This window comes from Oryctolagus cuniculus, chromosome 5 (assembly GCF_964237555.1).
Source record: "Oryctolagus cuniculus chromosome 5, mOryCun1.1, whole genome shotgun sequence".
NCBI classification, from domain to species: Eukaryota; Metazoa; Chordata; class Mammalia; order Lagomorpha; family Leporidae; genus Oryctolagus; species Oryctolagus cuniculus.
Genome location: NC_091436.1, coordinates 153,179,371 through 153,204,457, shown reverse-complemented (window position 1 = coordinate 153,204,457; position 25,087 = coordinate 153,179,371). Strand labels below are relative to the sequence as shown.

Sequence of the window (25,087 nt, the reverse complement as noted above, 5' to 3'; positions counted from 1 at the left end):
CAATCACCGGGAGAGCCCCTTTTCCAGAACAGACATTACAAAACCCTGGAACACCCAGAATCCAGGCTTCCAAGAAGAAGAAATTCAAAGGAATAACAAGACATTCAAGGTTTCCAACATTTCTTTAGGGAAAAAAATAACTGGTTCAACTTACAGACTACCTGCCACGTGCCAAACATTTCACAGGCACTTCAAATGTGTAACAGACTTTAAAATCCTTGTTAAGTATGTAACCAGTTTGATCTATAGTGCAAAACTGCTGATTTCGGAGCTTGGGTGTTACTCACAGATCAGCAGATGACCTTCAAAGAGTTAGAAGTTCTCCCCAGGCAGAGTTATAGCCAGGACACTGAACCAGGACAAGTCACAGAGCCACAGCAGAAGAAGCTGTGTGTGTGTGTGTGTGTGTGTGTGTGTGGTGGGAGGCCTCGGCGGGGGGCACTAGGGGTCACCCTTCAGGGGCTGTCCCTTGGTAAAATGTACCTCTTGCTCAGTTGTTGGATGTCAGGCAGATGCGACTCTTGAGAGGAGGATGGGGGAGGGAGAAAGACAGAAAGGAGAGGAGGGAAGGAAGGAGAAATGAAAGGAACGGCGGCAGGGAGGGAGAAGGAATGGAGGGAGGGGGTTACAGTAAAGGAGACAGGAAGGGAGGGCAGTGGGGGAGGGCGGGAAGAGACAAAAAGCCAATAGGGCTTATCAAGCCGCAGCTGTCCCGTGAGAGGTGTGGGGCTCCAGAGCCACCCCCAGTAGAGAAATCTTGGGAGCAGGCGTTGCGCCCTGTTCTGCCTCCCGGGCAGGGAGAGGGACTCAGGGTGTCTGTGCCTTATGCCGTGAAATGATTGACAGATACCCAGGAAGTTTCTGGTCCACTGGATGATTTTAAGACTCACACTATCGCTGAGAAGATTCAAGGCAAGAGAGAAAATAAAGTTAAAGATTAAGCTTTTGACCTTGACAGAGGTCAAAAGGTTTGGTGAAAGATTTATGGGACTAATACCAGTAAATGTAGACCTTCAACACGGTGTAAAGTTGCAAGAAAGTCTTCCGAGAGAAGAAGGAATGCCTGTTCGGTCCTGAATCAGGTGAGTGTCACTTTTCTAAGCTGCTCATTACATGAAATTAATAACCGATTCATTTCCCAGAGGGCAACAAGGGAGCCTTCTCAGGAAGACCTTAATTAAGGTCTGTAGCAATAAGGAGGAGTTTGGGAGGAAGATTTCTCTCTCTCTCTTTCTCTCTCTCTCTCTCTCTCACTATCTCTCACTATCTCTCCCTCTGTCTCTCTGTAACTGTGACTTTCAAATAAATAAATCATAAAAAGACAAGACTTAGGTGTCTTGGGAGCACCTGGTATCACATCCCGAGGTGTGGGATGGGCAGCGCGGGCCGGCGGCAGAGCCCGGTGTAAGGAGTTGCCTGGCCTGAGGCCGAGCCAGCCCCGTCCCTCTGCTTGCTGCGTCCCCTGCAGATGCAGCTCAGGGCTGCTCTGTCCATGGAAGCCACGGCTGTGGGACGGGCACGTGTGGGGTACGGAGAACGAGCTGCCTCTCTCTCTGGGAGGTCGTCATTAGATAGCCGGTCTTTAGTTCACAATTCTAATAAGATCCAGAACAAGAAAACAGTTTGCTTTTGTCCTAACATTGTTTCTTGCTTTTTGTACATTCAAGGTTCCTACCTATAACAATGGCCTCTTGTGCGAGGGACATCTTTTTCTCTTTTAAGATTTATTTATTTCCTTGACAGGGAGAATGAGTGAGCGAGTATGTGTGTGTGTAGGGGTTTCCCAATGCCTGCAACAGCCAGGGTGGGGTTAGACCAAAACCAGGAGCCAGGAACTCCATCAGGGTGGAGGAACCCAAGGACTTGGGCCATCATTTGCTACAGGAAGCTGGATCAGAAAGAGAGGAGTCCGGACTCAACCCAGGACTCCGATTTGTGCATTAGTAGATCAACCCACAGCAGCACAATTCCTGCCACTAAAGACTTCTCTAAAAAAAGTATTATTTAGTTGAAAGGCAGAGTTACAGAGAGGGAGAATAAGAGAGAGAAAAAAAATCTTCCATCTGCTGGCTCATTCCCCAAATGGTTGTAATGACCCAGGGCTAAGGCAGGCCAAAGCTAGGAGCCAGGAATTGTGTCTGGGTCTCCCAAGTGAGTAGCAGGGGCCTAAGCACTCAGGCCATTTTTTACTGCTTTCCCAGGCAGATTAGCAGGGAGTTGAATCAGAAGTGGAGCAGCTAGGACTTGAACTGCTGCTCATATGGGATGCTGCAACGTGTCCCCAAAGGGTTTGTTTTAACAATTCTTGTGGAGTATGTGTACTGGCCATGAGTTCCTTCATCTATTGTTTGTTTAATAAAGTCTTTTATCTCTCTTTCACTGTTGAGGGATATTTTCACTAGATATGGAATTCTGGGTTGATAAGGTTTTCCGTGTGTTTTCAATAGTTTTTGGGTTTTCTGTACATTTTTAATCAACCAAGAAAGCCATGGAACTGAAATATCAGAGGAGCACGTTCTGAGTTAGATGAGCACTGGGATGACGCAGCAAATTCCCTGTTGGTGCAGGTGTTCAATCAGAGAGCAGTAGTGCGTGGTGATTGGTCAGCTGCCTCCCCCCATTATGCTGACATCCATGTGTTTTGCATTCACAGTGGATGGAGACCAAACCTCTCAGCAAGACAAAGAGCAAAGTCAGCCTCGTAAGCAAATGGATAACCAGTTCCCTTCCAGAAAAGGTACCCTCTATTCTCACTTCTGTTCCACAGGCTTTCTCCTTGTTAATTATGACCCCACAGAGTCTAGGTGAGGGCATTGCCTTGGGACACAGGTAAGGAGGTTTGGTAAGGTTCAGGAAAGGAGGTGAAAACAAGTACCCTATGCTCTCCGTGAGAAAATCCCTAAGCAAAAAGACGCTTTGGGCCCTGGCTGCTCGCATTGGAGTTATGAGTTCCATTCTTGCATACTTACCAAGTACTTGGTGGAGAATGTCAAAAAGGTGCAACATTTTGCTTTCATCTCAAACGGCAGAAGCACCAGTAGAAGGCAGGGAGGCAGGATGAGAGTTCTTAAGCCAGCATCTTTGTACATAGTTGGATGTTCACTAAATACTAACAGAAACTATTTTAAGTCAGGTAGAAGATTGATAGTAAGGAATTACTACTACTGACTTAGAAGTGTGTCCATATCATAGGGAACAAAATCCCAGAGAAGAGGAGATAGACAATGGGTGATAAAATTTTTCAACTTATGTAAGTTACTGGCTTATTAAATTTTGTACTTTTTCTTTAATCAATTCTCTTATTTACTTATTTTGATATTTTGAAATTGTTCATCTCATTTGTGGTCAAATATATATGTATATGTACATCTCAAAATAATTCTATACAATGATGAATAAAGATGCAAAATTAACACATTAGCAAAAGAAATCTAAGAATTTATAAAACATGAAATAAATCTACCAAAACTAAGTCAAGTTTATCCTAGGAATGAAAGAGTAGCTTAACCTTAAAAATATATATAAACGTCTTTCAACATAAATAGAGAGCAAACGTGCATCACCATCTAATAGACATAGAACAATCTCTTAATGAGTTAACATTTATTCACTGTGGAAACTCTGTTAGCATGGATGTATGGGAGATGGAACTCTAACACAGCTCTCAAGGTTCCTGGTCTCTCTTGTACTCTCCAGAGGGGTCAGGAGCCAAGAGCCATGAATTTGAAGGCCTCAAAAAAAAAAAAAAAATACAACATTTTCCTACCTTAGCTTCACAACTTCTATGGATCAATGCTTCCTTTTTTCCCCTTCCAGGCCAGAATGTCTATAGCCTTATCATATGCCTATCCAATTGTTATCTGGTGGGACAAGTCCACAGTTGGCAATTATGCCCCAGGATGGATGACTCCTATGAGGTTCACCTGCATTTGATGTAGATGATTTAGTTTATGAGATTTTGGACTTTGCACTCCTATGAGGTTTTGGACTTGAACTGATACTGTAGTGAGTGAGTGGGACCCTTGAGATGGGGCAACGAATGTGTTTTTCATGTAGGTGAACATGAATCCTCAGGCACCAGAGGGTGGTAGTTGGGAAAATCCTAAGATTGCTGCCACCCGTGTATTCATACCTTCTCACAGTTATTTAAGCCAACATAGTTAGGTGCTGCCTGAAGGGTGTCATTTGGCCCAAATCAGTTGATCTTAAATAGGTAAATTATTCAAGTGGGACAATCTAATTGACTAAGCCCTTTAACTCTTGCTCCAGAGGCCAGAGCCAGAAAAGTTAGAGGGAGTCCAAGTAGGAGAGAGATTCAACATGAGGGAGGTTCCCAATCCTGGCTTTGGAGGTGAGGAGGCCATAAAGATTAACATTTCCTGCTTTTGAACTTCATAGGAAGAGATTCCTATAGTAGACACTCTTAGTGTCTCACTCCTTCAGGTAAGCATGTTTTTGGTGCGACTCATCCAGACTGTTAGTGTTATCAGTGGTTTATTCCTTATAGCTTACATTGTTCTAAAATACCACAACATGTTCATCCTTTCCAAGCATCCTGTTGTTTTGAATAAAGCTGCTATAAACACTTCTGTAACAGTTGTTTTGGTAAACATATGTCTATATTTCTCTTAGGAAAATGCTCTTTGTTGAAAAAGACTTTACTTCTCTACTTTTAGTTGCATTAGTATGTTTGTGCAAACATATTTGACCATAAATGTGTCTTTCTTAACTCCCTGGTTTCTTCTATTAATGAATTTGTTTAGCTTTATGCCAATAGTATGCTAATTATTCTAACATGATGCTAACTCAATAAGCCTTTAGTATAGAAAATGTAATTTTTCTCTGCAATGTGCACAATATGAGTTTTTAAACCATGGTCTTTTTAGAGAATAGAGCAGTTTCCTTGAAAGATGTCTTTGTTGTTATTAGGGGACTTAGGTTCCAAGAATAACCAAATACATTTGTAAAGAAAGGATCCCTTTAGAATAGACATGAGTCCAAGTTTTGGAAGACTGGCTTAATTTTCTGGGGCATTATAGTTGGAATTATATTTTAGAAGCTATGGGATTACTATAGTCATCACACTTCTTTCTATTGTATGATAATGTCTCAAAAGCCAGTAGGTTCAATGAAACTTTGAGTATCCAGGGCTCCAAATCTCCAAGGGGCCTTTCCTAAAAGTTAAAGTGTGATTTTACCCAGCTCTGTTAACAATTGAGACTTTCTGTTTACTTCCCAGGTCCATGTTTCTGTTCTTTCCGATATGTCTTGGCACTCTTTATGCATTTTTGTAACATTGTGATAATCGCACAGCGCATGTGTCTGAGCCTCACGATGGTAGCCATGGTGAACAACACGAATCTACATGGTTCGCCCAACACCTCCGCAGAGAAGCGCCTGGATAATACAAAGGTACATCAAGACATGACCCATAAGCCCTGTCTTGCTTACTAACTAGTATAAAAATTGAATATTATTGGTAAAACAATAATAACTAGGGCAAGAAGTTCAAGTCTTGTCATTGCATACGCAGTAATGATCCAAATCAACGCATCCCATGATGAAAGAATGAAAGCTCTCAATGTTTCTTAAGGGCTTGTTGACTGAACCCAACAGTCAAGGCTTCTTTAGAATAGAGAGTTTGGACAATAGAAAAAAAGTGAAAGCATTTTAAACTAGAAGTGGAAGGCAAAGATACATTCTCTTTTTTTGTTTAAACTTTAAAATATGCCATATATTTAAATATTTACCTAATTAATTAAAATACTTATTTAAAACTGTCATGATTTTAATGTTTAATTAATGTGTTGGTATCTGACAGAAAATGTAGATGCAGGAAAAAATGAAAACAGGTGGGAGGAATAACTTTTCACTGTACTGTTCCTGTGTTCATTTATGAATATACAGGGGAATATGAACTTTTTTTTATTTTTACCACTTGTTTTGTTAAAGATAACATTCTATATGAAATGTACTGCATCTTGATTTTAATGTGATCACTAAAACCAGATCCAGATATGACACAGATGTAGGAAATCCTAAACAGGGAATTTCAAATATAGATTATTAATATGTTAGGGGCCATGGTGGGAAAAAAAGACAGCATGCAATAAAAGGTAGGGTTATATGACTAGAGAAATGAAAACTGTAAAGAAAGAATTAAAAAGAAATACTAGAAATCCAGGAAACTATGACAGAAGTCCAGTGCCTTTGATAGGTCCATTAGTGGATTCAATACAGCTGAAGTAAGAGTTAAGGAACAGGAAGACAGGGCAGTGGGAACTTCCAAAGCTGAAATGCAAAGAGAAAAACAGTGACGAGGAAAAAACCTTAACAGATCATCCCAGGTCTCAAACATGAACAACCAGAATACCAGAAAGAAAACAGAAGAAGAAATATTTAAAAAGTAGCCATTGAGAACTTTCTAAAATTAATCGCAGACACCAAACCACAGATCTAGGAAGCTCAGAGAACTCTATAAACAGGATGAAAAGCAAAAAGAAAAGCAACCAGCAAGAAGAAAACATATATAGGCATACCTTATGTAAACTGCAGAAAACCAAGGTAAACGGACCACCTTGAATCAAACCCTAGGAAAAAAGAGTCTCTTACCTCCAGAGGAACAAGGCTAATAATTACAGCATATTTCATAATAGAAACCATGCAAACAGAATAATAATCTTTAATGTGTTCAAAGAAAAAATCTTGTGAACCTAAAATTCAATCCAATGAAATTATCCTCAAAAGTAAGACAATAAAGACTTTTCAGGCCAACACAAACACACACACACACACACATATCACCCAAGAGAATTCACTACCAACAGGGTTGCTGTGCAAGAAATGTTAAAAGATGGTAGATTTTTTAATCTAATTATACTGATAACCTTTTAAAATGTGAACGGTCTCTAAGAATACAAATCAAAAGACAGAGATGGTCAGATTTGATAAGAAATAAAGAACTCAAAATATGCTAGCCGCCTGAAATTCTCCCACAATATAAGGATAGGTTAAAAGTAAAAGTATAAAAATAGATGTAAACTATATGCAACCATGAAACATTAATCAAATGAACACTGGAGCAAATGTATCAATTTCAAAGTAGAATTTATAGCAAAGAAGATTTTCAGAGATAAAGAAAACACTATCTAACCATAAAGAAGTCCACACTCTAAGACATAATTCTAAACATCTATGTCCCTAATAACAGAATAACAAAATACAGGAAGCAAAAACTGGAAACGGAAAGAGGAATAGACAAAGACACAATTGGTAATCGATACTCATTTGTTTTTTTTTTTTTCTTTCTCTTTTTTTCTTTCCCTAAGTTTAACTGAGCATTTTATAATTCAATTTTATCTTCTCTCTTGGCAGGTTATTTACTCTTTCTTTTTTAATTTATTTATTTGAAAGAGTTACACAGAGAGAGGAGAGGCAGAGAGAGGGGGAGAGAGAGAGAGAGAGAGAGAGAGAGTGGTCTTCCTTCCCATGGTTCACTCCCCATTGGCCACAACAGCCGGAGCTGTGCTGAAACGAAGCCAGGAGCCAGGAGCTTCTTCCAGGTCTCCCACTCGGGTGCAGGGGCCCAAGGACTTGGGTCATCTTCCACTGCTCTCCCAGGCCATAGCAAAGAGCTGGATCGGAAGTGGAGCCCTCAGGCCAGGGCGTTAACCCGCTGTGCCAGAGTGCCAGCCCCTGGTCATTCACTCTTTAAAACACACCATTTTAGTAGTTTCTACAGGGTTTACAATACACATCTTAAGATAATCTAAATCCACTTCCAAATAACAGTATATTGCATCATGCATAGTGCAAACACCTTGTCACCGAATATTCCTAATTCTTTTATCTCTTATAACATTGTTCTTATTCACTTTGCTTATCCATACACTTTAAATATAAACTTTAAATAAATATAAACAAATAAAAAACTTTACACAAATATAAACTTTATATAAAGTTATCTTTTAGACCAATTCTAAATAAAGTGAGCTACATGTTCAGTTAGTCTTGTCTAATATTCTCAGTAAATTTGCATTTCTGAGCTATATCACTTTCCTTCTTCATGAAAAACATCTTTTAACACATTTCTCATGGGCTTTACTTTTGCTGTTGCATCTAAGAAATATTTGCAATAATACAAGGTGCAAAACAGTCTACATTTTCTCTTAGAAGTTTTGTTCCTTTGGCTTTGCATTTAAATCTATGATTCATTTATTTAATATCTGTATATGTTACATGGAAGATCTTTTCTTACATATCACATACAAGTTTTCCAGCATACTTTGTTGACAAAACTGTTCTTTTTCCAGGGAAGGACCTTTGCATGTTTGTTGACAAACCAGTAGTTGGAGGATTGTCATGGTCCATCTAACTTTAAGACGTGTTATAAAGTTATAGTAAATAAGGCAGTGTGATATCTGTGTAAAGACAATAGAATAGATCAGTGAAGTGGAACACAAATACACATATGTGAACTATTGATTTTTCAAGATTCATAAAAGAACAAACATTAAATTGGAGTTCATCAAAATTCATGACACTAATAAGACAGAGAAAAAACAATCCAGGGACACAGGTAAATATATGCGAATCTATCAACAAGGGACAACCATTAAAACTCAATGACCTGGCCGGCGCCGCGGCTCACTGGGCTAATCCTCCGCCTAGCGGCGCCGGCACACCGGGTTCTAGTCCCGGTCAGGGCTCCGGATTCTGTCCCGGTTGCCCCTCTTCCAGGCCAGCTCTCTGCTGTGGCCTGGGGGTGCAGTGGAGGATGGCCCAGGTGCTTGGGCCCTGCACCCCATGGGAGACCAGGAAAAGCACCTGGCTCCTGGCTCCTGCCATCGGATCAGCGCGGTGCGCCGGCCGCAGCGCGCCGGCCGCGGCGGCCATTGGAGGGTGAACCAACGGCAAAGGAAGACCTTTCTCTCTGTCTCTCTCTCTCACTGTCCACTCTGCCTGTCAAAAAAAAAATAAAAAAAAAATAAAAAAAAAAAAAAAAAACTCAATGACCTATTAAAACAGATGACCCCATACAGAAATAGAGAAAGGATGTGAGTAGATCCTTCACCAAAGAATATACACAGTCAACAAATACATAAAAAGATGCTCCACATCATTAGTTAGGGAAAAACAAGTTAAGACCCAGAGATACATTAGTATACACAATTTCTAATGGCTGGAGTTCCAAAGACTAGACTTACCAAGTATTGATGAGAATGTGGAGAGGCCAAGACTCTCTCCTCTCTCAATGCTGCTGGTGGGAATGCAAAATGGTACATCCACTTAGCAAAATGCTTGGCAATTAGGTACCCAATTAAGCATAGACTTACCATGTGATGCAGCCATTCCACTGCTATGCATTTACTGAAGAAAAACGAAAGCATATGCCCATACAGAGATGTGTACATGAATGTTCATAGTTTTATGCCGTGAAAACAGTTCCGAGATTTTAAGTGATCTGTTCACAGCACAAGTAGACTTGAACAAATGTCTACTGGCCCACCTGATGTGGGTGAGGGTGCATAATTATTCCCTTGGTGCTTTCTGTGATTCAGAAAACAACAACAACAAACAGAGGGAGGCGTCCAGCACAGTAGTTAAGCTGCTGCTGGGCATGTCCACACCCCATATTGGAGTATCTGGGTTTAAGTCCCAGCTCCACTCTCCATTCCAGCTTCCTGCTAATGCACGCTCTGGGAGACAGCAGGTGATTACTCAAGTGCTTGGGTCCCTGCCACCCACATGGGAGACCCAGATTGAGTTCCTGGCTTCCGGCTTTGGCCTGGCCCAGCCCCAGCTGTTGCAAGCATCTGGGGAGTGAGTCAGCAGATGAAAGATCTCTCTCTCTTTCTCTTTCTCTTTCTCTTTCTCTTTCTCTTTCTCTTTCTTTCTCTTTCTCTTCCTCTCTCTCTCTCTCTCTCTCTTACTCTGTCTCTCTTGTCCTTTCAAATATAAATAAGTAAACATCAAAACTGACCAACAAAACCTGGCAGAACATTCTGCTTCATCCTCTGGGTGGTCCCTTCTGTCACAATGGGAAAGAGCCAGCGTGTCACTTGTCACCTGGCTACATGTAGAAGTGCCTCACTGCACATGGCTCAATATCCTTAGAGAAGCTCTCTTCCCAGAATGCTCTATGCAAATCCTTTTACATCCTCAAAACAATCGTCTACAGGTCACAGCGATAGGGTGACAGAGACATGAAATGGACATAAGGCAGTATGATGAGAGAATACATGTATTATGACCTATTTCCTCATTTAATATTCAACCAGAAAACTACCCAGCAATGTCACTCCTCATTCAACAAAGCCCTTCATTTGTCACTATGTTCCTTCTAATTGTGCAGCTAACAGAGAAAATTCAGAGAAAGGGACTATCTTGAACACTTCCAAAGAAGCTATACCTTGTCCTCACTGACTACCATTAAGGTTTCTCCTGTTCAGTGAGCCCAAAAACAAATGCAGGCTCCGATATAAATTCAATGTTCGGAAGTTCTTCTATCAGTTTTAATAATGTATCAGAATGACAGAAGGCCCTCTAACATGGAATTGACAAGTGGATTCACTCCGGGGAAAATCAAGCCATATCAGAGCCAAGGAAAGGAAGGGAAATGATCTTAACTCTCTGCTGTCCTGTTCAGTTATTTCCACAACTCAGAAACGGAATTCTTGGTTCCCTCTACCACTATTTGCTCTCTGAGAGCAATGTGGCAAAAGGAAAAGTTCATTTTGTAATGAGCTTGAATGAATGGAGGCATTACAGGAAGCGAAGAGGAACTAACCATCTCTGTATCTGCAGTGCTCTGTAGCAGAGTTTACACACAGGTCGGAACATTCAAGAAATGAATATGAAATGTCTCTGATGTGACAGTGACTGGAGGTGCAAATGGTGCCTTGGCTATGAGGACTTTACATTATACAAATTAAGACTCTCCAAGCCAAAATCCTAAATGTTCCAAATCTGACATGATGCTGCAGGTGGAAAATTCCACACCTGATGTTAAGTGATTCGTCACAGTCCCAACACGGTTGTCTTGAAAGTACTGTATAAAATGAACTTCAGCCTATGTATATCAGGTGTACAGAAAAATAAGTGGATCTGAGGTTTAGACTTGAGTTCTATCCGCAGGATATTCAATTATGTATACATGCAAATATTCCAAACCCCAAAAATAAAATCTGAGATCTATAATACTGGTCCACCCCAAGCACTTTGGGTAGGGATACTCAACCCATAGTTGGAAATACAAGTGATAAAAGGAAAATAACTACGTAAGTGGTGTTACAGATGAATGAAGGCTTTTTGACACAGAATATTAGATAGAGGAGAGCTACTTTATATGGGGTGAGCAGTAAGATCAGTCTCCCTAAGTCTCTGAATATCATAGTGAAGCCTGAATATATGAAGTGGTTCAACATGTCTCCTTTTATCTTTCAGAATCCCGTCTATAATTGGAGCCCTGATGTCCAGGGTATCATCTTTAGCTCCATCTTCTATGGCGCTTTTCTCATTCAGATTCCTGTTGGATACATCTCTGGAATATACTCTATAAAGAAATTGATTGGCTTTGCATTATTTCTGAGTTCTCTGGTCAGCATATTCATCCCGCAAGCTGCTGCAGTCGGAGAAACTTGGATCATTGTATGTAGAGTAGTCCAAGGAATAACTCAGGTATTAAAATAATGCCAAACTGAACAGATCTTAAATTCATAAAGAATACCAGAGGTAAACCGTCCTAATATTTCTTGTTCCAGGGGACAGTCACAACAGCCCAGCATGAGATATGGGTCAAATGGGCTCCTCCCCTGGAGCGAGGCCGCCTTACCTCTATGAGTCTATCAGGTGAGATGGATGATTGAGTCCCATTTTCATCTCATGGCATTGTCTTCTTCTCTAGAGCTGTAGAAACACGTTTTAAATTGTCAAGAGCTTCGGACATCACCTTCCTCCTGCCTTCCTACTCTAAAGATGAAAAAATGATCTAGAAAGATCAATAACAGAGAAAAAGAGAAAAGCAAATATTTTATTTCCTTCTTCTGACCAGCACTACTGTGTACAAATATCCATCACAGGGGATTATCTATTACCAGGTTGAGGCCACATTTTCTCTACTTTCAGACGTCTGCATTAATGAAAAGTGTCCTTTGTGCATTTGGATCAGGGTTTCTGCTGGGTCCGTTCATCGTCCTGCTTGTAACGGGTATCATTTGTGAATCTCTGGGCTGGCCCATGGTCTTCTACATTTTTGGTGAGTTTCTTCCTATAAAATTTCAGTTTTGATTTAGAATTTAAGAAGAAAAAACCCAATTTAAGAAATAAAAACCTAACAATAATTTATATGAAGTTCATATCAAAAAATCTTAAATTCCACTGAAGGAGCGAGAGAAGTTAGCATTCACAGAGTTCTTTCTACAGGCAAGGATCATGCTCAAAATTACACACATATTTTGTATATAATTTTCCATTTCTACAATGCCAATACTATAGCTCTAAATACCTTATTTGAAGCTTAGTGAAAGAGATGATCAAAACAGACAATTTTTCAGACTCAAGGAAGATAATATGATAAGTATACTAATTATATATCATACTCAAAGCATGATATGGAGCAGCATTCCATAATCAAATGTATTAATTTTTAATAAAGATCTATTTATTTATTTTGAAAGAGTTACAGAGAAAGAGAGGGACTCAGAGAGATATTCCATCTATTAGTTTACTCACTAGATGGCCACTATAGCCAGCACTGGGCCAGGCTGAAGCCAGGATCCAAGAACTTCTTCCAGGTCTCTCATGTGGATGTAGGGGCCCAGGTACTTGAGGCATCCTTCACTGCTTTCCAGGTGCAGTAGCAGGGAGCTGGATCAGAAGTGGAGCAGCCACGACAGGAACTCATATCTGTGATGCTGGCATTTTACCCACTGGTGGTCTTACCCACTACACCACAACACTGGCCCCAAATGTATTAATTTCTGCATTGAAAAATGAAATTTGTGAAAATTGGAGCACCTAAAAACTATGAAGAATTGAGATTGACAACTGAATTATAAATTCGCTTTTGATTTTCAGATCTTGATTTCAGATTTCAGGTTAAGGGACTGCTGGATGGGTGCTATGATGTCCATTTTTAAAAATTTATTTGAAAGAGTTACAGAGAGAGAGGGAGAGATATGAAGAGAGAAAAGGAAAGAGACAGAAAGACAGCTTTTCCAACCACTGGTTCACTCCCCAAATGGCTACAATAGCCGGGGCTGAGCCAGGCCAAAACCAGGAGTCTGGAACTCCATCTGGGTCTCCCACATGGGTGTCAGGGGCCCAATCACTTGGGCCATCTTCCACTACTTTCCCAGATGCATTGAGAGCTGAGTGGAAAAAGTGGAGTGGCTGGGACTCCAACCAGTGCCCATATGGGATGTCACATTGCATGTTAATGCCACGTCACTGACCCTATGCCCATTTATGAGGTGAGGAAATGAGTAAGGATTTAGATAATTTGCTCAAAGTCATACTTACAGTAGGTTCAGAAGGATTTATTTACAAAGTGATTACTTACAGGGATAGGTCTGACATGTGGTGGAACCACAGGGATGGTGAAGAAACTTGGGCCTAAGGACAAAGTACCACCCCTGCAGCGGGCAGTGGAGGGAGTCATGATCAGAATCCACAAGGAAAGCTTCACAGAGCAGGCTTCCCTGAGAGCATCTGTTGTTTTCCATAAAAAGATGCATACATGGAAGCTGCCCTAGCAGCGAGGTGATTATTTTTTAAAAGACAGCCCAGTCTCAGTTCTCTTCCTTCCCTCTCTGCCCTGGGCTTTCTGTTGGCCAAACCCAACTGGAAAGCAGAGGGTATGGGCTGGTGACGTTCATTCAAGTCAACCATCAGTGGGCAGAGCAGGATGAAGGGGGTTGGAGAGTGGACCAGAGGGACGAACAGAAGACATCTAGTACACACTGTGAGAAAATGGCAGATCGATAATTTGAAAACCTCAAATTCCACTGCTCTTAATCACCATTCCAGTCATTAGTAGTAGTAAGCAATGGTAAGAATAGGCATGAGATAAGCCCTGTATCAAGACAGGGGCTGAAAAAGCCGGGGCTGTCTAAGGGGAAAGGAAAGCTTGGCAGCTGACATGTTCTATAACTATCCTGGAAGAGAAATGCACACTTCTACTGTGCTACAAACCAAATCAAATATACAGAAACTACAGGATGGTGAGGTTTCAGCTCCTTGTAAGAAAATCTCAATAACTAATGCTGCCCAGCATTGCAGATCAAAGATTGAACCCACAGCAGTGTTCATGTTGTATTCCTACTGTAGCATTCTATACAGTGACATGGCAATTGCAGGTGCCATACATATTTTCATGAAACCCAAAGGACTACTCCTTCTACTACAGTCACGTTGCTATGAAGTGTCTCATACGCATATTGCTTATTACTGAGAAAAGAGGAAAAGAATTTTAATAAAGTGATTTAGACACTTAGGTGTCTGCCTCCACATTTGGACTTTGAAGAAGGGTCCAAGAACAAGGAGGCCAGCTGTTATCATGGGAAGCTGCAGAGTCTGGGGCATCTGGAGAGTCAGAGGACTCTGCCACCATTTCTAAAGCATTCAGTCCGTATAGAGAGGCAACTGGATACCACGAGGACTATGAAAACCATGAGCCTGTTGCAAAGTTTCAAAAAAGAAAGGGGAGGTCCAGATTCTCAGACTGATGCATTGAAAATACCTGAGTGGAAGAAAGACCCAACAGAGATAGAAACTCCCAGCCCCAACTTCTCCTGCTTTGACAGGTGCTTGTGGCTGCGCTGTGTGTCTTCTCTGGTTCGTTCTGTATTATGATGATCCCAAGGACCACCCATGCGTGAGCCTGCATGAGAAAGAATACATCACGTCCTCCCTCATCCAGCAGGTAGAACACAGAATTGCATCTCCCCGATTCTACTGCAAATGAGACATTTCCAGCTTGTCCTAATTGGCTAATGAGTAATGAATTCATTTCCAGGGCAGCTCAACAAGACAATCTCTGCCCATCAAGGCTATGGTTAAGTCTCTTCCACTCTGGGCTATTTCTTTCTGCTGTTTTGCTTATTTATGGACATACAGCATGTTGATTGTATACACCCCAACGTTGATCAACTCCATGCTTCATGTTGACATAAGAGAGGTGAGTGTATGGTCTGTTCAACTTTACAAAGGACACTACTCCTTTCTCTGATTCTAGCGGCCCAAGGCTCAGCTCTTGCTTGCCTCCTATACCATTTAGCTAATGCTTTTTTTAAAAAAATATTTATTTTCATCTACTTGAAAGGCAGACACACACACACAACAGAGATGGGGTGGGGGAGAGAGAGAGAGAGAGAGAGAGAGATCTTTCATCTGCTGGTTCACTCCCCAAATACCCCAAAGCTGGACCAGACCAAATCTAGGAGCAAGGAAATCCATCTGGGTCTCCCATATGGGTGGCAGGGGCCCAAGCACTTGAACTCCCTCCCAGGATGCATCAGCACAAAGCTGGATCCAAATCAGGGTTTCTGGGCTTGAACTGACACTTTGATAAGGACGCAGGTGTCGCAAGCACTGACCTAACCTGTTGCGCCACAACACACACCCATTAGCTAGTGCTCTTTACCTGGAGATTTGCAATTTTGTATTTTTATATGAATATTGCCCAGAACAAAAGGTGCTGGTATAGACATAGTTTCTGACACTCCAGCAACATTCCGTGTGCACCCGTGTTCCCACACATTCCCCACCTCCCATTCAGTGAATGATTGCACCTGTGTATCACCGAGGGTTCAGCACCACCATTCCCAGTGGGGACTGGAGTCCTTCCCTGAATGTTACCAGGCCTGCCCCTGCCACCACCACCATGCCCAGCTCCCATCAATTCTCTCTCCTGGAGTAAGGCAATGAGTCCTGGGCTATAAACACACACCTGGTCTTGCTCTGAAAGGGCTGGTGCCCCCATGGCAGATTATCTGATTTTGGGAATTATTGATGTTCCAAGCTCCTCTTTTCTGATACCATAATAACGAGCCAGGATTCCTTTAGCAATGGAGTCTGGGCATGCTACTTTGGAGCACTCCGTAATAAACTTCTAGAAGCCCAGCCTAGGGGCTGGCATTACAGTAAGAATCATAAAAGTACTCCATGAGTCAGATTCATCTTTGGGGAAACCAAGGATTTGTTGTAGGGATTAACAGAGGATGGGCCAGAGTGGGCACTCTCTGTGTGTTTGCGATTGTTACCATTTTTGCCCCCTCTCAGGTTCCTCAGGGCCCCTGTTTCTCGTTTCTAACATAGTCTTCCTCTGTGTTCCACAGCACTTTCAGGTCCCATATACCAAAAGGAGAAAAACAGATTGTGACAGCTCTGGGTATTACTAACCTCAAACTTATTTTTTGATATCTGCTCTGTAGTGTGGCTGCAGCAGCAATTCTGGTGTCGTATGTTTTTTTAAAAGATGTATTTATTTATTTATTTGAAAGAGTTACAGAGAGGCAGAGGCAGAGAGAGAGAGAGTCTTAGATCCGCTGGTTCACTCCCCAGATGGCCACAACAGCTGCAGCTGGGCCAATCCAGAGCCAGGAGCTAGGAGCTTCTTCCAGGTCTCCCACGTGGGTGCAGGGGCCCTCCTTCTACTGTTTTCCCAGGCCCTACCAGAGAGCTGGATCGGAAGTAGAGCAGCCAGGACTCGAACCGGCATCCATACAGGATGCTGACACTGCAGGCAGTGGCTTTACCCACTACACCACAGCTTCGGCCCTGGTGTTGTATGTTGATGGTTTTCTGTGTGTATGGAAGTCCCCATGTTTGTTACTGAATTTCCATGTGAGGACTATGGTGTGTGTCAGGATTGGTTTACTGATCACACTCTCAGAATAACGTTTCCTCCGCAGAACGGGCTGCTGTCCAGCCTCCCCTACTTGTTTGCCTGGATCTGTGGTGTCATAGCAGGTCACACAGCAGACTTCCTCATGTCCAGGAACATGCTCAGCCTAACTGCCATTCGGAAACTCTTCACGGCGATAGGTAAGGAATAGCCAGGCTATGCGGGCACTTGGGGAGTACGTCCCCCACATCTTCCAGATGCACCTGACTGTGTTATCTACATCACCCCTAGGACTTCTCTTGCCTATAGTCTTCAGCATGTGCCTGCTCTACCTGAGTTCCGGCTTCTACAGCACCATCACTTTTCTCATACTTGCTAATGCAAGCAGCAGCTTCTGTTTGGGAGGAGCACTTATCAATGCCTTGGATCTTGCTCCCAGGTAGGATTTTCTTAAAATTTTTAAAATGTTAATTAACAAAATTGCATATATTTATCCTGCACACATGATATTTTGAAATACAGATGCATTGTGCAATGGCTAAATGGAGCTAATTAGCATATATATTAACTCACATACTTTTTTGTGGTGAGAACACGTAAAATCTACTCTTAGCAAGTCTTAAGAACGTAATACACTATTATTAATTAGTCAACATATTGTATAATAGACTACTTAACTTATTCCTTATAGCTGAAATTTTGTTTCATTTGACCAACACCTCCCTAAAGACCCCTTAAATCCTATCTCTCCGCCCCTGGTAACCACCACTGTACTCTCTATCTCTATGAAGTCAACTCTTTCAGATTCCATATGTGTGTGAGATTATGTGGTATTTGTCTTTTTGCGCCACCTTTATTTCTTTTAAAGTAAAGTACTCCAGTTTTATCCACGATGTCAAAAAAGACAGCATTTCCTTCTTTTTAGAGCTAAACAATATTCCATAGTAGAATATATACCACATTTTCTTTATCCGTTTACCCCTTTTTAAAATTTTTTAAAAATTTTTATCTAAGGTATACAAATTTCATGTATTTCATATATGCAGGTTTAGGAACATAGTGATACTACCCACTCTACCCTCCCTCGTGCGCACACTTCAACCTTTCTTCCTCCCCCTTCTTCTATTCCCACTCTTAATTTTACAAAGAGCTACTTTCAGTCTACTTTATGCTTGTAAGGTTATCCCTACATTAAGTAAAGAGTTCAACAGATAGTATGACAAGAAAAACACCTTTTCTCAACAGTAGAGACAAGGGCTGTAGACAATTATCAAATTCTGTATATAAAGATAATTGAAAATGAATCTTGATGTGAATGGAATGGGAGAGGGAGCGGGAGTTGGGAGGGTTGCGGGCAGGAGGGAAGTTATGGAGGGGGGGAAGCCATTGTAATCCATAAGCTGTACTTTGGAAATTTATATTTGCTAAATAAAAGTTTAAAAAAATTTTCACAATGTTGGCTGGCGCCACGGCTCACTAAGCTAATCCTCTGCCTGCGGCGCCAGTACTCCAGGTTCTAGTCCTGGTTGGGGCGCCAGTTCTGTCCCGATTGCTCCTCTTCCAACCCAGCTCTCTGCTGTGGCCCGGGAAGGCAGTGGAGGATGGCCCAAGTGCTTGGGCCCTGCACCCACAAGGGGGACCAGGAGGAAGCACCTGGCTCCTGGCTTCAGATCAGCACAGCACGCCAGCCATAGTGGCCATTTTGGGGGATGAACCAACGGAAGGAAGACCTTTCTCTCTGTCTCTCTCTCTCACTAACTCTGCCTGTCAAAAAAAAATAATCTCACAATGTCAATTTCACACCTATACATTACATTTTAGGTACTCTTACTAGTTACTACAGATCAGGAAAAACATATGGTGTCTGTCTTTTTAAGGTTTATTTCACTTCCAGTTGCATCCATTTTGTTGCAAAAGACAGGATTTCACTTTTAGTTGGCTCCTAAGAATCTCTTTAGTTGATTCTTGACTACTGTAAAAAATGCTGCAGTGAGCATATTTCTCTTTAACATATCAATTTCACTACCTTTGGATACATATGCAGCAGTGGGATTGCTGGATCATGTGGTAGTTCTCATTTTAATTTTCTGGGAAACACCTTACTGTTTCCACAATCATTGTATTAATTTCTACTCCCACCAACACTGCCCAATGGTTCCCTTTTGTCCACATTCTTCTCAACATGCTTTCATTTTTGATAGCTTCCATTTGAACAGGTATGAAGTGATATCTCATTACGGTTTTAATTTACATTTATCGATGATTAGTAATACTTGACATTTTTTCATACTCCTGTTGATCATTTGTGCATCTTTTTTGGAGGGAATATTTAATCAGGCCCTTTGGCCAATTTTTAATTAGATTGTTTCCTTGCTAGTGAGTTGTTTGAGTTCTTCATATATTTTGAACATTAACCCCTTATCAAATTGTGGTTTGAAAATATATTTCCTGTCATCCTCTAGGTTGTCTCCTCATTCTGTTGATTATTTCCTTGGCTATGCAGATGCTTGATTTAATTCAATTTGTCTGTTTTTGTTTTTGTTACACATACTTTTAGGATCATATCCAAAAGGCACTGCCTAGACCAGCATTATGAACCTTCTCTCCTATGTACATCTAGTAGTTCTAGTTTATGATTTCAGGTCTCACTTAAGTCTCTAAATCATTTCTAGTTGATTTATTGTATGGTATGAGGTAAAGATCTAATTCCATTCTTCTGCCTATGAATATCCACTTGTCTCAACATTATTGAGAGACTGTCCGTTCTACCACTGTTGCTGTCAGCACCTTTGTTAGAAATCAATTTGCCACAAATGCATGAGTTTATTTCTAGGCTGTCTGTTCTTCTCCATTGGTCTGTGTATCTGTTTTTATGCCATTACAGTATCATTTTGATTACCATAGCTTTGAAGTATATTTAGAATTCAGATAATATGATACTTCCTTTTGCTTCTTGCTCAAGACTGTTTTGGCTATTTGAAAAATTTTAACAGTGTCTTTGGATTTTAGGATTTGTATTTCTGTGAAAATGTCATTAGAATTTTGATAGGGATTGTACTGAATCTATAGATTGCTTTGGGTAGTACGGACATTTTAACAATATTAATCCTAAAGATCTGTGAACAGAGGAAGTCTTTCCAGTTATTTGGACTACTTAAATTTATTTCACCAATATTTTATAGCCTTCAGTACACAAGTATTTTATCTCCTTGATTAAATTTGTCCCTAAATATATTTGTTTTGTAGCTATTGTGAATGGGATTATTTTATTGATTTCTTTTTTGGATAGTTTGCTATTACCAGGTAAGGTTTTAAAAACATTTCCTTCTTGAATACAAGCTCTGAAGGGTGTTTTAAGATTTCAGTTATTGGCCAGCATCGCGGCTCAATAGGCTAATCCTCCGCCTTGCAGTCCCAGCACACCGGGTTCTAATCCCGGTCGGGGCACCGGATTCTGTCCAGGTTGCCCCTCTTCCAGGCCAGCTCTCTGCTGTGGCCCAGGAGTGCAGTGGAGGATGGCCCAAGTGGTTGGGCCCTGCACCCCATGGGAGACCAGGAGAAGCACCTGGCTCCTGGCTTCAGCTCAGCGCAATGTGCCGGCCAGAGTGCGCCAGCTGCGGCGGCCATTGGAGGGTGAACCGACGGCAAAGGAAGACCTTTCTCTCTGTCTCTGTCTCTCTCTCTCACTGTCCACTCTGCCTATCAAAAAAAAAAAAAAAAGATTTCAGTTATTTTACAGTATGTAGCCAGCAGGCCAAAGGTTCTGGAGAAGGACCTCCACAAGTCAGACACATAAGGAACAGTTATTCACTTACACTACATGTAGATGGACACACTTGTCAAAAACCTATGTGAAGCAGATTAGCATAACAATTAGAAGCACAAATTCTCAAGTCAGCATGGCTATTCACATCAAGAAAATTACTTAGTTGCTCTGTGCTATTTTCTTTACCTATAAATAGGTGTAATAAGAGAATGATTACCTCAAGAGTTGTTAAGAGGGTTCAACAGGTTAATGTAGGGTACATACATATAGTAAATTCTGTACCAGGGTTAGCTACTTCATCATTATTTCTATTGTCTGTGTGTTTTATATATTATTAATCCTAATGACAATCTATCAGTAAATATTTATTTTACTACCAAAATAAGTCAGAAGCAAACTAATTGCTATTTCTAACATGCAGAAAAGAAAGTCATTATTAACCCAGAAGTCCCTATCAAGAAAAATTTCATTCAGAATCAGCCCGTAAGGCATTCGGATCTGGCTGAAGAACCCATGAGAGTATTTTAGGCATGGAAAGCCAAGACACTCTGGCCAAAACAAACAAACAAACAAACAAACAAAAACTTAAATGAAAGATCTCTGTGAGTGAGATCCCAGTGGAAAGAACAGGTCATCAAAGAAGGAGGTACCTTTCTCTGAAGGGAGGAGAGAGCTTCCGCTTTGACTATGACCTTGTCTAAATAAGATCAGAGCTGGCAAACTCAAAAGGCTTCCATAGCCTTGGAAACTCATGACAAGAGCCTAGGGAGATTACTGATGCCATAAACAAGAGTGTCAATTTGTTAAGTCAACAACAGGAGTCACTGTGCACTTACTCCTCATGTAGGATCTCTATCCTTAATGTGTTGTCCAACGTGAATTAATGCTGTAACTAGTACTGAAACAGTATTTTACACCTTATGTTCTGTGTGGGTGCAAACTGATGAAATCTTTACTTAATTTATACTAAATTGATCTTCTGTATATAAAGATAATGGAAAATGAATCTTGGGCCAGCGCTGTGGCTCAATAGGCTAATCTTCCACCTAGTGGCACCAGCACACCGGGTTCTAGTCCCGGTTGGGGCGCCGGATTCTGTCCCGGTTGCCCCTCTTCCAGGCCAGCTCTCTGCTGTGGCCCGGGAAGGCAGTGGAGGATGGCCCAAATGCTTGGGCCCTGCACCCCATGGGAGACCAGGAGAAGCACCTGGCTCCTGCCTTCGGATCAGCGCGGTGCGCTGGCCACAGCGCGCCAGCCACGGCGGCCATTGGAAGGTGAACCAACGGCAAAGGAAGACCTTTCTCTCTGTCTCTCTCTCTCACTGTCCACTCTGCCTGTCAAAAAAAAAAAAAATGAATCTTGATGTGAATGGAATGGGAGAGGGAGTGGGAGATGGGAGGGTTGCGGGTGGGATGGAAGTTATGGGGAGGGAAAGCCATTGTAATTCATAAGCTGTACTTTGGAAATTTATATTTACTAAATAAAAGTTTAAAAAAACAAAGATTAAAAAAAGAATTAAGATAAAACAGAAAGATCTAAAAACAAACAGAAAGAATACATTAGTAACAGAACTCCAATAAAATAATTAATAAATGGGAATTGCAAAAATAAAATAATCAAAGATTGGGGCCTCTGTTGTGGTGCTGTGCGTTAAGCCATAGCTGGCAATGCCAGCTTCCCATATTCAAGTCCCAGCTGCTTTGCCTTCAATCCAGCTCCCTGCTGATGCCCCTGCAAAGCAACAGAAACTGGCCCACGTACAGGAGTGCCTCACTGCTGGCGTCAGCCTGGCCCAGACTTGCCTCTAGTGGCCATTTAGGAAGTGAACCAACAGATGAAAGATATTCTCTCTCGCTCTCTCTCTTTCTTTATGATTCTGCCTTTAAAATAAACAAATACACCTTTTTTTTTTTTAAGATGAAGCACTGTTGTATAAGAATGAATGAAGAGAGGCCAGCACTGTGGTATAGTGGGTAAAGCCACTGCCTGCAGTGCCAGCATCCCATAATGTAGAAGGAAATGAAACAAAAATGGATGAAACTAAAATAAAGTAAAAATGAAAACATGGAACAGAAAAGTGGAGGTGAAATAGAAAATAGTGAATAGGTAAATATAATCAGAAATATGATTATATCAGTAATTTCATTATGTTAGTTCATACTAAATACCCCAACCAAGAGTTAAGCTTATTGAATTCATTCAAAAATGCAGTGCAGCTCTATGTATCCAATAAGATAGACACATTAAATGTGAGGATACAAAAACAATGAAATTAACCAAAAGAAGCCTGGAATTACTATGTTAATATCAGATAAAAATACTCCTTAATGCAAGGAGTATTGCCAGAAAAAGATGATATTTTATACTGGTAAATAAAATATCAGAATTCCACTTCTGTTTTTACTCAGTAATCAGCTTTAATTAATAGCCATCATGAGTTGAGAGAACTTACAGAACTAGATAAAGCCATAAGGAAGTAAGAAAGTTTGGGACATATTGCACAGCTTTTCCACAAAGGTAGGTAGACAAAAAGTTGATAATGATATAGATGATTAGGACAAAAAAATTTTAAATAATCTAATTGACAAATATGGAATACTATACTCAATAAGAGAAGAATTCACATTCCTTTCAGTTGCCAATGGTGGGAAAGCAGGCTGTGATTAATTAAAATGAAATAATTGCAATCATTCAGAATATGTTTTTTGATCACAATGAAGGTGGCATTTCTTAATGTCTGCTTGGAATGTGCTGATGTGCACAGCTAACAATTCAATGTGATAAAAGATTTCTGTGTTGTGGAGATTTCAAATAAAAAAGCATCTTCATTAAAAATAACTCCTTAAAGTTTGAGAAATTTAAATGATTACATCCAGAGCCTTCTTTTTTTAATTAAAACACACCATTATGAGATAGAAAAGGTGAGTTTGATATCTTGAGAGGATATTTTCAGTACATAACATTAGCAAAAGATGATATCCATAATTTATTAAGAACCTGTAAAAACAACTTTTTAGTGTTTTTATTAATTAATTAGAGAGAGAGAGAGAGAGAATCTGCCATCTGCTGGTTCACTCTCCAAATGCCCACAATAGTAGGGTGGACCAGGCTGTAGCTCAGTCCAGAATTTGATCCAGGTCTCCCATGTGAGCCCTCCAGAATGCACATTTGCAGAAGGCTGAAGTGAGGGGCAGGGCTGAGACTCAGGCTCGGGCAGTCCAATGTGGGATATGGTTGTCTTAAGAGGCATCTTAACTGCTGGGCCAAACATCTGTCCGCAAATGAATTCTTCAAAGGAGGTGATGCAATAGTAGGATAAGAAAAAGATTTGAAAGGACAGTTAACATAAAATTTAAACAACTACTAAACACATAAAACTATCTCAAATTCAGTGAAATTCAAACAACTCACACTCATATAACAGTATGTTATATATATTATTTGTATTGATAGAAATTAAGAACTCTGTCAATACCTGGTGTCCTATAAATAAAATGGAGCTTACACATTGCTAATGAGAGTGTTGACTGATATCATCACTTTGGAGAGCAGTCTGACACTTTTAGTAAGGTTGAAGACACATGTGCTATATGACCCAGGAATTTTACTCCTCAATACAAAACCTAGACAAATTCTTGCACACTGTACCTAGATGCATGTGCAAGAATATTCTTGGCAGCATTGTTTAAAATCTTTACATTTTGTTATAGAATTAAAATGATCACATTTTCAGCAAATATAAACTGTAGCATTCAAATAAACTATAAAAATGAATACATTATAGCTACTTGATTCATCATGGTTGAATCTCACACCTAAGTTATTGAGAGAAAGACAACACCAGGCAAAAGAAATGTGTACAATACAGCTCCGTTATCTATCAATCTACCTATATCTATCTACCTACCTATGTATCTATCTATTGGAAACAGGCAAATCAAACTCTCATTATTTTTGTAGATGTGAAGAACATTCTCAGCGGGATCCACTACACCACAATGCTGGCCCCTAAACTCACTTCTTGATTACACTATGATTCTGCGCTCCAAAAAGCACTCCCTTGTTCTTTGTGGCTGATGGATTTAGCTCCTTTTCCTATCCTTTCCAGTGGCCTCCTTGCTTTTGAAATTCACTTCCTGCTAGAGTTGACTTGAACATCCAAGATTAGCCAATCACAGTTGCTTATAAAAGAGGTTTCTGATTTCCTTGTCTGAGTGTTGGGAGCAATCCTTGGGACTAGATCAGATGAACAGACCCCTTGATATTGTTTTTGGACATTTCTATGTATAAATTTTCCACTTAATATTTTACTTTTTTTAAGATCACAATTTAAATTTACGTTACAGTCAAAGGCTTAATGCTACACTAAAGTGTTCAACAAATAAAAAATGAAAAGACTGTAGTTCATGATAGGCAAGGACTATAAACAGTAATCAAATGGAATGTTATTCAACATCACTCATAAATTTTTAAAT

The 25,087-nt window shown here is 40.7% G+C and overlaps 1 protein-coding gene across 6 annotated transcripts in view; it reads left to right on the top strand.

Moving 5' to 3' along the window:
- Window positions 1-710: 710 nt before the first annotated feature.
- The window catches only part of SLC17A1 (solute carrier family 17 member 1), a 49,655-nt gene continuing 25,278 nt past the window's right edge, over window positions 711-25,087 (top strand). For 4 of the 6 annotated variants that reach the window (XR_011388412.1, XM_051854151.2, XM_008262343.4 and 1 more), the window contains exons 1-10: window positions 713-1,082; window positions 2,654-2,737; window positions 5,240-5,412; window positions 11,446-11,679; window positions 11,763-11,850; window positions 12,170-12,256; window positions 14,805-14,923; window positions 15,017-15,178; window positions 16,914-17,046; window positions 17,138-17,285. Coding sequence is in view for 5 of the 6 variants with exons in the window: in XM_051854151.2 (XP_051710111.2) it covers window positions 2,710-2,737; window positions 5,240-5,412; window positions 11,446-11,679; window positions 11,763-11,850; window positions 12,170-12,256; window positions 14,805-14,923; window positions 15,017-15,178; window positions 16,914-17,046; window positions 17,138-17,285 (1,172 nt within the window). In the remaining variant the exon portion in view is untranslated. 6 annotated transcript variants of the gene reach the window in all.